This window comes from Cebus imitator, unplaced genomic scaffold (assembly GCF_001604975.1).
Source record: "Cebus imitator isolate Cc_AM_T3 unplaced genomic scaffold, Cebus_imitator-1.0 Scaffold246, whole genome shotgun sequence".
NCBI classification, from domain to species: Eukaryota; Metazoa; Chordata; class Mammalia; order Primates; family Cebidae; genus Cebus; species Cebus imitator.
Genome location: NW_016107561.1, coordinates 1286652 through 1302245, shown reverse-complemented (window position 1 = coordinate 1302245; position 15594 = coordinate 1286652). Strand labels below are relative to the sequence as shown.

The 15594-nt window shown below is 41.2% G+C and overlaps 1 protein-coding gene across 1 annotated transcript in view; it reads left to right on the top strand.

The window, feature by feature from the left end:
• The window catches only part of MACROD2 (mono-ADP ribosylhydrolase 2), a 1539224-nt gene that overhangs the window by 1357951 nt on the left and 165679 nt on the right, over window positions 1-15594 (top strand). Inside the window, exon 8 of the mRNA XM_017498618.2 lies at window positions 138-221. Coding sequence (XP_017354107.2) covers window positions 138-221 — 84 coding nt within the window. The remainder of the gene's footprint in view (window positions 1-137; window positions 222-15594) is intronic.

Genomic DNA, 15594 nt, shown 5'->3' with positions numbered 1-15594 from the left:
GAGGACAGATGAATCTGCGATGAAGATTCAGTGTGTGTGTACATTTACTAAGAAGAAAACATTTCTAAACTTTAACCATATTTTTGAACCCTACTTGTAAATATTTAAATAAGAATATTAAATCTTTGTGATTCCAGAGGGGTTAGAGCCAAAAGGCCTCTCTCCACCCCACAAGAAGAGCAAAGCAAAGAAGCCAGAATGTTTGAAAGACTCTAGTGAGGGTAAGTGCTGTCCCTCCTTCCTTTAGAAAATTACGCCATGAAAAGAAACTTCTTTAAATTTAAACTTCTTTAAATTATATATACACATATACTCATGTTCAGCTATTCCTAAGGGTTAAAATATCACAGAGAAATTCTTTTATCCTTTTCTAATATGTTTGAACATGAAGAATCTGATTCAAATTTATTTTGTTAAGGCAAAACCAAAATTTAAAAAGTCCAATTTCATCAGTGTGATGTATTTTCCATGTCTGCAAACCAAAAAATTGTAGGTAGTGCTTACCAGTTATGTGTTCCAAAATTGCGTAAAAGTGAAGGTCAAGATTTGCATGTGATGACCAGCTCCGCAGATATTGGCTTACTGGGGAAATTTGTTTCTCTGATAAATACGTTCTGAGTCTTTCCAGATTCAGACCTCAACAACGAATGCTGGAAATGGTTCCCATCTTTAGCATTCTCTTTCATTTTCTAGGATTCTACATACCTTTGTATTTTTGCAATGAATGGACAGGTCCCACTGGACTAAGTTTTATGAAGAAATGGCACTGTTTCTCTCTTACAAACTAGTACAACATACAGTTCTTTCACATTTTCTTTTAAAATGTTGATCAGCTGTTTTCACGTGAACCTCAAATCTAAGAGTAGTACAGACTTTTACACCTGATCTTAGCCAAAAGGCTGAGAAGTGATAGAGTAGTACAGACTTTTAAAAGGGAGCATAGAAGATGGCTGAATAGGAACAGCTCTGGAGTGCAGTACCCAGCAAGAACTGTGCAGATGTGAGTTATCTCTGCATTTCCAAACGAGGTACCAGTTGCATCTCAATGGGACTGGTGGCACAGTGGGTATAGCCCAGAAAGGGCAAGCTGAGGCAGGGTAGATGCTGCCTCACCTGGGGAGTGATATCCTTGGAGGACCCCCCTCCCTACGCAGTGGAGGCCATAGGGGTCTTTTCCATCCACTCCAGCACTCTGGTTCAGATACTGTGCCTCTCCCACAGTTTTTACCACCCACAGACCAGGAGATTCCTGGGCTGAAAAGTGCCACAAGTCTTCCAGAATGGCTGTTTAAGCCAGCACTGCGGATTTCCACACAAAAACCCACACAGCTCTGAGTGGCTGTTTCAAGTGGCACCTGGGAGACAGAGCTGCTCATTCAACTGAAAAAGAGGGGGCCGAAAGTAGGGAGCTAGGTGATCTGGCTTGGCAAGTCAGAGTATTTCAGATTGCCCCACAAAAATCAGCAATCTGAAATGCTCTGACTTGAGAGTTTCACAGCAAGTGCAGCTGGACCCAGATGGTCAAACTCTGCATGGAGAAGGGCATCTGCCACTACCAAGGCAGTCTGCCATTACTGAGGCAGTTCTAACCATATCTCTGTAAACAAAACTGCAAGGAAGTTTACACAGCAGCTGGGCAAGACCCATAGCAGCTCAGAAACACCTCTCCTGGCAGTCTGGGACTAGACTACCTCCTTGCTGGGCAGGGCATCTCTGAAAAAAGGCAGCAGCATATCAGGAACTTGTAAGTAAAGCCCCACCTTCCCAGGACAGAGCACCTGGGAAAAGAGGTGGTTATAGGTTCCACTGCAGTAAACTTAAATGTGCCTGCCAGGCAGCTCTGCACAGAACAACAGAGCTCACAGCACAGCACCTGAGCTCTGACCCACATATATCCAAAGAGGCACCTCATAAAGGAGAGCTCTGGCTGACATTTGGCAGGTGCCCTTCTTGTATAAAGATAACAAAAGAAGAAACTAGCAGTAACTTGCTGTTCTACAGCCCCTGCGGGTGATTCTCAGACAAGCAGGATCTGGAGTGGACCTCCAATAGACCTGTGGCAAAGGGGTCTATTAGAAGGAAAACTAAAAAACAAAGAAATGGCTTCAACATCAACAAACAGGATGTCCACACAGAGATTCCATCTGAAAGTCACCAACTACAAAGACCACAGGTAGATAAATCCATGAAGATGACAAGAAACCAGAGCAAAAAGTATGAAAACACCAAAACCCAGAACACCTCTCCTCCCCCAGGGGATCACAACTTCTCACCAGCAAGGAAACAAAGCTGGATGGAGAATGAGTCTGATGAATTGACAGAAACAGGCTTCAGAAGGTGGGTACTAACAAACTTCTCTTAGCTAAAAAGAACATGTTCTAACCCAATGCAAAGAAACTAAGAACCTTGAAAAAAGGTTAGACAAAGTGCTAACTAAAATGACTGGTTTAGAGAAGAACATACATGACTTGATATGGCTGAAAACACACGAGAACCGCACGAAGCATACAGAAGTTGCAACAGCCTTATCTACNTATCAGATTGAAGATCAACTCAATGAAATAAAATGAGAAGGCACGATTAGAGAAAAAACAATGAAAAGAAATGAACAAAACCTTCAAAGATATGGGATTATATGAAAAGACTTAATCTATGTTTGATCGAGTACCTGATTATGATGAGAAGAATGAATACACTCTGGAAACACTCTTCAGGATATTATCCAGGAGAACTTAGCAAGGCAGGTCAACGTTCAAGTCAAGGAAATACAGACAACACCACAAAGATATTCCTCAAGAAGAGCACCCCCAGGCACATAATTGTCAGTTTCACCAGGGTTAAAATGAAGGAGAAAATGCTAAGGGCAGCCAGAGAGAAAGGTAGGGCCACTCACAAAGGGAAGTGCATCAGACTCACAGCAGAAACCCTACCATCCAGAAAAGAGTGGAGGCCAATATTCAACATCCTTAAAGAAAAAAACTTTCAACCTAGGAGTTCATATCCAGCCAAACTAAGTTTCATAAGCGAAGGAGAAATAAAATCCTTTATGAACAAGCAATTGCTGAGTGATTTTATCACCACCAGACTGGCTTTACAAGAGCTCCTGAAAGAAGCACTGAACAGGGAAAGGAACATCCAGTACCAGGCACTCCTAAAACATACCTAATGGTAAAGACCATCAACACAATGAAGAAACTGCATCAACTAATGGGCAAAACATCTAGCTAGCATCAAAATGGAAGGATCAAAATCACATATAACAATATTAACCTAAAATGTAAATGGGCTAAATGCCCCAGTCAAAAGACACAGACTGGCAAATTGGATACAAAGTCAAGACCCATCAGTGTGCTATATTCAGGAAACGCATCTCAAGTACAAGGACACACATAGGCTCAAAATTAAGGGATGAAGAAGGATTTACCAAGAAAATGGAGAGAAAAAAAAAAAAACTGAGTTGCAATCCTAGTCTCTGATAAAATGGGCTTTAAACCAACAAACATCAAGAGAGACAAAAAAGGGCATTACATAATGGTAAAAGGATTGATGCAACAAGCTAACACTCCTAAATATGTACGCACCCAGTACAGGAACAACCAGATACACAAAGCAAGTTCTTAATGACCTATAAGGAGACTTATCCAGGACTTGAAATCAGATCTGGACCAAGAGGACCTAATAAACCTCTACAGAACTCTCCACCCAAATCCACAGAATATACACTCTTCTCAGCACCACATCACACCTACTTTAAAACTGACCACATAACTGGAATTAAATCACTCCTCAGCAAATGCAAAATAATTGAAATTAAAACAGTCTCTCAGACCACAGTGCAATCAAATTAGAACTCAGGATTAAGAAACTAACCGAGAACTGTGCAACTTCATGGAAACTGAACAACTGGATCCTGAATGTCTACTGCATAAACAATGACATGAAGGCAGAAATAAAGATGTTCTTCAAAACCAATGAGAACAAAGACACAACATACCAGAATCTCTGGGACACATTTAAACCAGTGTCTAGAGGGAAATATAGCACTAAATGCCCACACGAGAAGCAAAGAAAGATCTAAAATCAACACCCTATCATCAAAATGGAAAGAGCTAGGGGAGCAAGATCAAAAAAACTCAAAAGCTAGCAGAAGACAAGAAATAACTAAGATCAGAGCAGAACTGAAGGAGATAGAGACACAAAAAACCCTTCAAAAAATCAGTAAACCCAGGAGCTGGTATATTCAAAAGATCAATGAAACAGACAGACCACTAGCCAGATTAATAAAAAAGAAAAGAAGGAAGAATCAAATAGATGCAATAAAAAATGATAAAGGGGCTATCACCGCCAATTCCACAGAAATACAAACTACCATCAGAGATTACTACTAACAACTCTATGCACATAAACCAGTAAACCTGGAAGAAATGGATAAATTCCTGGATGCTTGCACCCTCCCAAGGCTAAACCAGGAAGAAGTTGAAACCCTGAATAGACCAATAATAAGGGCTGAATTTGAGGCAGCAAGTAATAGCCTACCAACCAAAAAAAGTCCAGGACCAAATGGGTTCACAGCCAAATTCTACCAGTCATACAAAGAGGAGCTGGTACCACTCCTTCTGAAACTATTTCAGAGCATTCAAAAAGAAGGAATCCTTCCCACATCATTTTATGAGACCAACATCATCTTGCTACCAAATCCCCAGCAGAGACTCAACAAAAGGAGAAAACTTCAGGCCAATATCCATGATTAACATACATGCAAAAATCTTCAATAAAATAGTGGCAAATTGAATGCAGCAGCACATCAAAAGGCTTATCCATCCCAATTAAGTAGGCTCCATCCTGGGGATGCAAGGCTGGTTCAACATATGCAAGTCTATAAACGTAATCTACCTATAAACAGAATCATAGACTAATTCCACATGATTATCTCAATAGATGCAGAGAAGGCCTTCAACAAAATTCAACAGCCCCTTATGCTAAAAAGTCTCAATAAACTAGGTATTGATGGAATGTATCTTAAAATAATAAAAGCTATTTATGACAAGCCCACAGCCAATATCATTCTGAATGGGCAAAAACTGGAACCATTGCCTTTGAAATCTGGCACTAGGCAAGGATGCCCTCTGTCACCACTCCTATTCAATATAATATTGGAAGTTCTAGCCCAAGCAATCAGGCAAGAAAAAGAAATAAAGCGTATTCAGTTAGGAGAGGAGGAAGTCAAATTGTCTTTATTTGCAGATGACATGGTTGTATATTTAGAAAACCCCATCATCTCAGCCCAATATCTCCCTAAACTGATAATCAACTTCAGCAAAGTTTCAGGATCCAAAATCAATGTGCAGAAATCACAAGCACTCCTATATACCAGTAACAGACTAACAGAGACCCAAAGCAAGAGCAAACTCCCATTCACAATTGCTATAAAGAAAATAAAATACCTAGGAATATAACTAACAAAGGATGTAAAGGACCCCTTCAAGGAGAGCTACAAACTACTGCTCAAGGAAATAAGAGAGGACACAAACAGATGGAAAAACATTCCATACTCATGGTTGGAAGAATCAATATCATGAAAATGGCCATACTACCCAAAGTTATTTATAGATTCAATGTTATAAATATTTATGTTTATTTATAAATTCAATACTACAATGACCTTCACAGAACTGGAAAAAACCACTTAAACTTCATATGGAACCAAAGGAGAGCCCTCATAGCCAAGACAATCCTAAGCAAAAAGAACAAAGCTGGAGGCATCACGCTACCTGACTTCAAACTATACTACAAGGCTACAGTAATCAAAACAGCATGGTACTGGTACCAAAACAGAGATATAGACCAATGGAACAGAACAGAGGCCTCAGAGGCACACATCTACAATCATCTGATCTTGGACAAACCTGACAAAAGCAATGGGGAAAGGATTCCCCATTTAATAAATGGTGTTGGGAAAACACCATTTATTAAATGGCTAGCCAAGTGCAGAAAGCAGAATCTGGACCCCTTCCTGACGCCTTGCACTAAAACATAAGACCTAACACCATACAAACCCTAGAAGAAAACCTAGGCAAAACCATTCAGGACATAGGCATAGGCAAGGGCTTCATGGCTAAAACACCAAAAGCACTGGCAACAAAAGCCAAATAGACAAATGGGATCTAATTAAACTCCAGAGCTTCTGTACAGCAAAAGAAACAATCATTAGAGTGAAACATCAACCAACAGAATAGGAAAAAAATTTTTGCAACCTACCCCTCTGACAAAGGGCTAATATTTAGAAGCTACAAAGACCTAAAACAGGTTTACAAGAAAAAAACAATCCTATCCAAAAGTGGGTGAAGGATATGTACAGACACTTTTCAAAAGAAGATGTTTATGAGGCCAGCAAACATGAAAAAATGCTCATCATCACTGGTCATTAGAAAAATGCAAATCAAAACCACATTCAGATACTATCTCATACCAGTTAGAATGGTGACCATCAAAAAAATCTGGAGACATCAGATGCTGTAGAGGATGTGGAGCGAAATAGGAACACTTACACTGTTGGTGGGAGCGTAAATTAGTTCAAACATTGTGGAAGACAGTGTGGTGCTCCCTCAAGGACCTAGACATAGAAATTCCATTTGACCCAACAATCCCATTACTGGGCATATACCCAAAGGATTATAAATTGTTCTATTATAAAGACACATGCACATATATGTTCATTGTGGCACTATTTATAATAGCAAAGACCTGGAACCAATGCCAATGCCCATCGATGATAAACTGGACAAGGAAAATGTGGCACATATACACCATGGAATACTATGCAGCCACAAAAAATGATGAGTTCGTGTCCTATGTAGGGACATGGATGAATCTGGAAGCCATCATTCTCAGCAAACTGACACAAGAATACCGCATGTTCTCACTCATAGGTGGGTGTTGAATAATGAGAACACATGGACACAGGGAGGGGAGCATCCCACACTGGGGTCTGTTGGGGGAAGCCAGGGGAGGGACAGCAGGGGGTGGGGAGGTTGGGGAGGGATAACATGGGGAGAAATGCCAGATATAGGTGACAGGGGGATGGAGGCAGCAAGCCATGTAAGTACCTATCCAACAACCCTTCATGATCTACACATGTATCCCAGAACCTAAAGTATGAAACAAAACAAAAAGTCATCTTTGAAGACTAAATAATCACATATACACACTAATCAAGGGGGAAAAGTAGGAGCATATTTACATCTTGCCTGGAGCTCTACTTCCTCCACTGAGAAATGAATAGTATGATAATGATGACGGTGTCAGGTTGAGGTTTGAGGGAAAAAGATGCTGAGATGGAAGCAGAAGTGCAGGATAAAGGGGAGAGGAACAGGCAGTGGAGCAGGAGCAGCTGAAAGGAGAGAAGGAAGGAGGCTCAGCTAGGAAGTGCCCCAGTCTGCAGTGCAGTCTGTGGTAGTCTGGAGGCCTATACTGGGCAGCAGTAGCTGGGTTCTAGTGTTTCACTTTCCCACGCTCGGTCACTAGGAGCAAGTAGTTTCAGGAGAGCGTGGCTGGCCTCAGCAGGAGCACAGTGCCACAGGGGATCTCAAAAGTGTGGCCGCTGAGCGCTTTCAGCTTACCTCTCTCCTAGCAGCAGGTCTCACTTGAAAAGAATTCTTGAGCTGCTCACCTGCAGGACTGCACAGTATCCCTGTGACTGCTGGGGCTTCAGGTGCTAAGTAATGCCACTGCTTTTTCACCTTCCTGGGAGTTCAGAATCAGTCGGGAAGACAAAGCTGAAAGAAAGGTGGAGATCAAAGCATTAGCTTGATTATTAATGTGGTAAGGCCAGAACATCTGGCTGCCCTGCCCCCAGACAGGCTTCCTAAACCTGGATTTCAGCTCTAAATAGGAAAGCTTTAACCACTGACCCCTTACAGGCAAGTGCAGGTGTCCTCAGCTTCCTAGACCAAGGCTACCCTGGTCAACTTTTTATAGGACAAGTAGACCACGGACATGCCTTCTCTGTAGGCAGGTGTGTCTGAGAGAGAGGCAAGATAGGACTGTTTCCTTCTCCCAGGCTTACTGTAAGTGAGGAGAGGTGCAGAAAGGCACAGAAGTGGATGTGACTCCTTCTAGACAAGAAGGGATGAACATTTTCTAATGATAGTAAAGATTAGAAATAGCATGTGTACAGTGCCTAGCACTGGCCTGGCCTTCTATTAGTGATGGGTATTATCATCAATATAATCATGGCCATGGTAGGGTACGCACAGCCCTAATTCAGGGAAATACACTTGAAAGTTTAAAATCATTCAGAGCAGAACACTTACACCAGGGAAAAGGCCAGCTGCAATAATTCACCCAAGATGTTAGGTTTTGTTTCTGCCTAGTTGGGGGGGGCGGGTAGCCAGGGCTTCCAAATCTCCTATTGTAGGCTCAGTCATTTTCTAGACTATCTCTTAAGGCAACATTTGGGCAACGAGCTGGGGCAAAGCAATAATCACCTTTCCCCTAAAGAAACTCTACCTCCACTAAAGAAACTCTACCTCGTGAGTGATTCCCATCACATCCATAACCTATGTCAAAACTTGTTTTCCAGGGCCTGAGTGAGTTGTTATTTCTGAGCCTCACATAATGGGTATTAAGCTATAGCAGTTCTTCCCCCTTTAATTAAAGAAGAGAATTCGTCCAAGTTACTCCTTCCAACGTGTGAAAACTTCCCTTACTTCCCAAATCAGTTGCTTTGTTCAGGCACATCATTCCCTAATCCTAATGTGACTCAACAATACAGCTTCACCTCCTGTAATTATGTGGTCTGACAATCTGCTCTGAATCACAAAGATGAAAATGTGGTAACCGGATTTGCTAGCAGGGACATTCTGTCTGTGGTGAAATGTGAATGTTAGGCACTCTCCAGAAACTTGGGAGTTGTGCATTTGTTCCTAAGAGAGCTTCAAAGACAAATAAAAAAGTAGAAATTGCTGGACAAGGAGTGAGAAACGGAGTGTCATCAGACAGGCTGATGTGCTGTTGTGCTGAACCCCTCCCAACTTTAATGGGGATGGCAGCAGGTTTGAGACGCTGAAGAAGAGCCCCAGAATCACTGAAAGAGACATGGGCTTTTGCTGGGGGCTTTCATGCAGGGGAGAGAGCCTAGTCGCAGCAGCCTGGGCAGGAGGACCACAACCACTTATGAAAAACATGCAATCGCAACCTTCACTTAACCCAAGATAAAGGGTCTCCATCCCTCGTACAGCCTGCGTTCCTGGCCTGGGGCTCATGTGTTCCCTGTAGATAAGAAATGAAACTTCAGGTTGCCACTCCTGGATTCTAGCTGAGAACTTCAAACTGCATTGAGGGGCATCCACCACACGGTTCATTCTCAGGATATGCTTAAGTGACTGCTATCAGCTGGGTTTACCATACATACGGCACTTATTAAAATTTCTATTTTGACAAATAAACTACGTCCCTGAATTGATGCATTGTATTGTTGCATGTGTTCCATTTTCTGTCATGATACAAAGAGTTACAGTCATTCTTTCCTAGTGGATATGCAAATGAAATCTGCTATCTCCGGAAGAGGGGCAAATTTTAATACTAATCGCAACTCTTCTCTCTACATCGTCTTCCCAGCTTAGAGTTGTCAATGTTTTTCTAGCTTGGTCATTTTGTGTTTTTTTTTTTAGTAAGAGAAGCTCCTGGTATTTTTATTTCTAGGTCACTCAACTTAATGCCCCAACACTTAACCCCATCTCACTTCTCTCCTTTAGAGTTCCCTGGTTTACTTCCCACCCTCACAGGAACTCCTCACAGATCTCCTTCTACCTGATAACGCACATTTTCAGAAAGGGTTCTAGGAAACAAACTCACCTAGATTTTCCAGCATATATAGTCATAGTAACTGTATTTAGATTTAGAAGAAAAATTTTGAGAACATATGGTCAAATTTTCTCATTCTACAGAATTTTTAAAGTACAGGCTGCAAATGCTTCTTTAACTTGCCCAAGTCCACACAGTTTGATAATGTCAAGATCCTTTTTTTTTTTTATTTTTTTCCCCTAGAAAAGCTCAGCTTCTGTAATCCTTTTCTATTTCTCTTTCCTGGAAATTAGAACAAAGTTTTTGAAGGAAGAAATATTGCCAACATTATAACCTTGAGTGAAGCATTATTACTTTAGTAAATATTTTGCTAAGACATTGAACATCAAAATTAACAAACAATTTTTAAATATATTTGCATTTTACACTGTGTACTTCTGAACATAGCATTGTCACTTTCATTAAAATTCCATGAACCACTGTGTACTTTGGTTTCACAAACTCAACACCATACCAATAATGAAATTACTCATAATTTCATGATACTAATTGATTGGCTGTCATCTGCAACTATGAACCAGCAAGGCATAGAAAGAATTGTTTGAAAAAAAGCCTAGTTAGTATCAGTTGCATTGATTCTGACTCCCAATAATTTAGATCATTTTTTCCTACAAAAAGTTGAAAAAATATTATTGTAGAAAACTTATCACCTTTAATAAAACATGTTTTTTTTACATTTCTTCCTTTATCTTTCAGAAGTCAATTCTCCACAGGTTCTTTTAGTGAAAGTCTCTCAGGCCTTATTTGTCTGAAAATGGTATTATTTTGCATAATTCTTTTAAAGGCAATATTGGTGGGTAAAAATTTAAAGTTGGTGGTTATTTTCTTGCAACATTTTGAAGATACCCTGTAGTTAAGTAATATTTCAGTCTGTTTTTGCTTCTTTTAAGCTTATCAATTTTTTCTGTCTGCTTTGACAATCTACTCATTATCTTTTGTGCTCCACAGTATTACTAAATGTGCCTAGTTATAGATTCCTTTTTATTTATCCTTCTTAGAATTTGTTCCTTGTATCTGGGAATGGGCATCTTTCATTAGTTCTGAAAAATCTTCACATAGCACTTCACCAAATATCACTTCTAATCTATTACTTTCTCTTCTTTCTCTGTTCTTCACCCATGTCGCATTTTTGTCCTCTGTGTCTGTTCCCTCTCTGATGCCTTCCCGTTAATTTTTTTCAAGTCTGTCATTTAACTTGCTAATTTTCTATTCAACTTTATTTAATCTGATGTTTAACTCTTCACTGAATTTCTAATTATAGTTTTCTCTTTTTATAGGTTTCCTTTGGTTCCTTTTTAAATATTCCTGGCCATTTTTTAATTAACACATAAAACACCTTTAATAATCTGCATCATAAATTTTAATATCTCTAGTGTGCAAGTCTGATTCTGCAGTTTACTGATTCTGGAAACTTATGCATTTGGTTACTTCCTTGTATGTTTGCCTTTTTGACTATCATGCTCCTTGGACTTTTACTTATGGAAACGTTTTTGATATTGCTTTAAGAGCTCATTTATTTACACTTGGTTTTCTGAGATACCTGAAGATATTACCTTAGCAATACATTCAACTTCATATTTGGCTAAAGATTTTGTTTTTGTTTTTATTTTGTTGGCTAATGGCCCTTAAACCTGTGTTAGTCCATGTATAAGATTAGGACATCTCAACAGAGATTTTCTTCCTTTTTCTCTGCACTCGATGCTAAAACTGATGTTGTCAAATCTCCCACTATACTCATGACCCTAACATGGGTCCCTCCATGTCTCACACATGTGGCTCATTCAAATCCAAGCTCTAAATAGTTCTCCAGAGTGTTCTTGAATCTGCATTCATCAGCATCACCCAGAAACTCACGCTTGTAATCCCAGCACTTTGGGAGGTTGAGGCGGGCAGATCACTTTAGGTCAGGAGTTTGAGATCAGCCTGGCCAATACGGTGAAACACCATCTCTACAAAAAATACAAAAATTAGCTGAGCGTGGTGGCACACACCTGTAATCCCAGCTACTTGGGAGGCTGAGGCACAAGAGTTGCGTGAACTCAGGAAGCAAAGCTTGCAGTGAGCCAAGATCAAGCCACTGCACTTCAGCCTTGATGACAGAGGAAGACTCAGTCTTAAAAACAAAAAAACAAATGTAATACAAATTCTGGGTTCACATCCCTGACCTACTGCATCAGAAACCTGAAGTGGGGCCCAGTAATCTGTGTTCTCAAAAGCTCTCCATCTGAAGATGCATGCTTAAACTTGAGAATTGTTGTTCTTGAGTCTAGGTTACCTGGGGTTGGCAGATGCCTCAAAGCAACTATTGATTTCAGTGCTTGCTTAGAACTCTTGAACCAGGCACTTTTGTCATTTCTCATTACTAAGAATTTCCCTTACAAAAGCACCAGCTCAACCATGTATTCAAGAATTAGATAGGTGCAAAGATGGCCAAATAGGAACAGCTCTGGAATGCAGTTCTCAGCAAAAACAATCCAGAGGGTGAGTGATCACCACATTTCCAAACAAGTTTTCACTGCCCATATACCGGGAGATTCCCAGGCCAAAAAGTGCCACGAAATTCCAGCATGGCTGTTTCAGCCAGTGCCACGGGTTGGCACACAGAAACTCACACAAATCTAGGCAGCCATTTCAACTGGTGCCTGGAACACCTGGGAGAGAGAGCCACCCATTCAACTGAAGGGGAGGGGGCTGAGACAGGGAGCCAGGTAATCTGGCTTGATGGGTACCATACCCACAAAACAAGCAATCTGAAATGCTGTGGACTGAGAGTTTTGCAGCAAGTGCACCTGGACTGGGGACAGCCCAGCTTATTGGGGGGAAGGGCGTCTGCCATTACCAAGGCAGTCCACCACTACTGAGGCAGACCACCAATACCAAAGCAGTTCTAACTATACCTCTATAAACAACACCTCAAGGAAGTTCACATAACAGCTGGGCAGAGCTCGCAGCAGCTTGGCAACACCTCTGCTGGCAGACTGTGACTAGATTATCTCCATGTTGGGCAACTGAGAAAACGCACCAGCATATAAGGAACTTAAAAATAAAGCCCGGCCTTCCTAGGACAAAGCACCTGGAAAAAGAGGCAGTTATTAGTTCTGCTGCAGCAGACTTAAATGTACCTGCCCAGCAGCTCTGCACAGAACAACAGAGCTCCCAGCACAGCACTTGAGCTCCTATAAGGGACAGACTGCCTTCTCAAACAGCTCCCTGACCCCCATATACCCAAAGAGACACCTCATAAAGGAGAGCTCCGCCTGACATCAGGTGGGTACCCTTCTGGAACGAAGATAACAGAAGAAGAAACTGGCAGCAACCCTTACTGTTCTGCAGCCCCTGCAGGTGAGCAGGGTCTGGAGTGGACCTCCAGCAGTCCTACAGCAGAGGGGCCTGACTGTTAGAAGGAAAACTAAAAAACAGAAAGAAATAGATTCAACATCAACAAAAAGGATGTCCACTCAGAGACCCCATCCAAAAATCACCAACTACAACAACCACAGGTAGATAAAGCCACAAAGATGGGAAGAAACAAGTGCATAAAAAATGAAAACGCCAGGCCGGGCGCGGTGGCTCAAGCCTGTAATCCCAGCACTTTGGGAGGCCGAGGCGGGTGGATCATGAGGTCAAGAGAGCGAGACCATCCTGGTCAACATGGTGAAACCCCGTCTCTACTAAAAATACAAAACATTAGCTGGGCCTGGTGGTGCGTGCCTGTAATCCCAGCTACTCAGGAGGCTGAGGCAGGAGAATTGCCTGAACCCAGCAGGCGGAGGTTGCGGTGAGCCGAGATCGCGCCATTGCACTCCAGCCTGGGTAACATGAGTGAAACAACTCCGTCTCAAAAAAAAAAAAAAAAAAAAAAAAAAAAAAATGAAAACGCCAAAACCCAGAATGTTTCTCCTTTTCCAAGGGATCACAACTCCTCACCAGCAAGGGAACAAAGCTGGAAGTAGAATGAGTCTAATGAATTGACAGAAACAGGCTTCAGAAGGTGGGTAATAACAAACTTCTCTGAGCTAAAAGAACATGTTCTAACCCAATGTAAAGAAACTAAGAACCTTGAAAAAAGGTTAGACAAAATGCTAAGGAGAATAAACAGCTTAGAGAAGAATATAAATGACCTGATGGAGCTGAAAATATGAGAACTTCACAAAGTATACACAGGTTTCAATAACTGAATTGACCAAGCATCAGAAAGGATATCAGAGATTGCAGATCAACTCAATGAAGTAAAATGAGAAGGCAAAATTAGAGAAAAAAGAGTGAAAAGAAATGAACAAAGCCTCCAAGAAATAGGGAATTATGTGAAAAGAGCTAACCTATGTTTGATAGGTGTACCTGAGTATGATGGAGAGAATGAACCCAAGCTGGGAAACACTCTTCAGGATATTGTCCAGGAGAAATTCCCCAACCTAGCAAGGCAGGCCACCATTCAAGTCCAGGAAATACTGAGAACACCACAAAGATACTCCTCCAGAAGAGCAACCCCAAGGCACATAATCTTCAGATTCACCAGGGTTGAAATGCAGGAAAAAATGCTAAGGGCAGCCAGAGAGAAAGGTCAGGTAACCCACAAATGGAAGCCCAGCAGACTCACAGTGGATCTCTCAGCAAAAACCCTACACGCCAGAAGAGAATGAGGACCAATATTCAGTATCGTTAAAGGGAAGCACTTTCAACCTAGAATTTCATATCCAACCAAACTAAGCGTCATAACTGAGGGAGAAATAAAATCCTTTACAGACAATCAATTGCTGGGAGATTTCATCACCACCAGGCCTGCCTTACAAGAGCTCCTGAAAGAAGCACTAAACAAGGAAAGGAACAACCAGTACCAGCCACTCCAAAAATGTACCAAATGGTAAAGACCATTGAAACAATGAAGAAAATTTGTCAACTAATGGGCAAAACATTCAGCTACCATCAAATGGCAGAATCAAATTCACACATAACAATATTAACCTTAAATGTAAATGGGCTAATGGCCCCAGTCAAAAGACACAGGCTGGCAAATTGGATAAAAAGTCAAAACCCATCCATGTGCTGTATTCAAGAAACCCATCTCAAGTACAAGGACACAGGTAGGCTCAAAATAAAGGGATGGAGGAATTTACCAAGCAAATGGAGAGCCAAAAAAAAAAAAAAAAAAAAAAAAGTGCGAGTTGCAATCCTCGTCTCTGATAAAGTGGACTTTAAACCAACAAAGATCAAAAGAGACAAAGAAGAGCGTTACATAATGGTAAAAGGATCAATGCAACAAGAAGAGCTAATGATCCTAAATATAAATGCACTCAATACAGGAGCACCCAGATACATAAAGCAAGTTCTTAACACCTATCAAGAGACTTAGACTCCTACACATTAACAGTAGGAGACTTTAACACTCCACTGTCACTATTAGACAAATCGATGAGACAGAAAATTAAGATCTGGACCAAGTAGACCTAATAAACATCTACAGAACTCTCCACCACAAATCCACAGAATATATATTCTTGTCAGCACCATATTGCACCTACTCTAAAATTGACAACATAATTGAAAGTAAATCACTCCGCAGCAAATGCAAAAGAATGGAAATCAAAACAGTCTCTCAGACCACAGTGCAATCAAATTAGAACTCAGGATTAAGAAACTAACTCAGCAGGGGTGGGAAGCTGGGGAGAGATAGCAAGGGGAGAAATGCCAGATGTAGGTGATGGGGAGGAAGGCAGCAAATCACACTGCCAC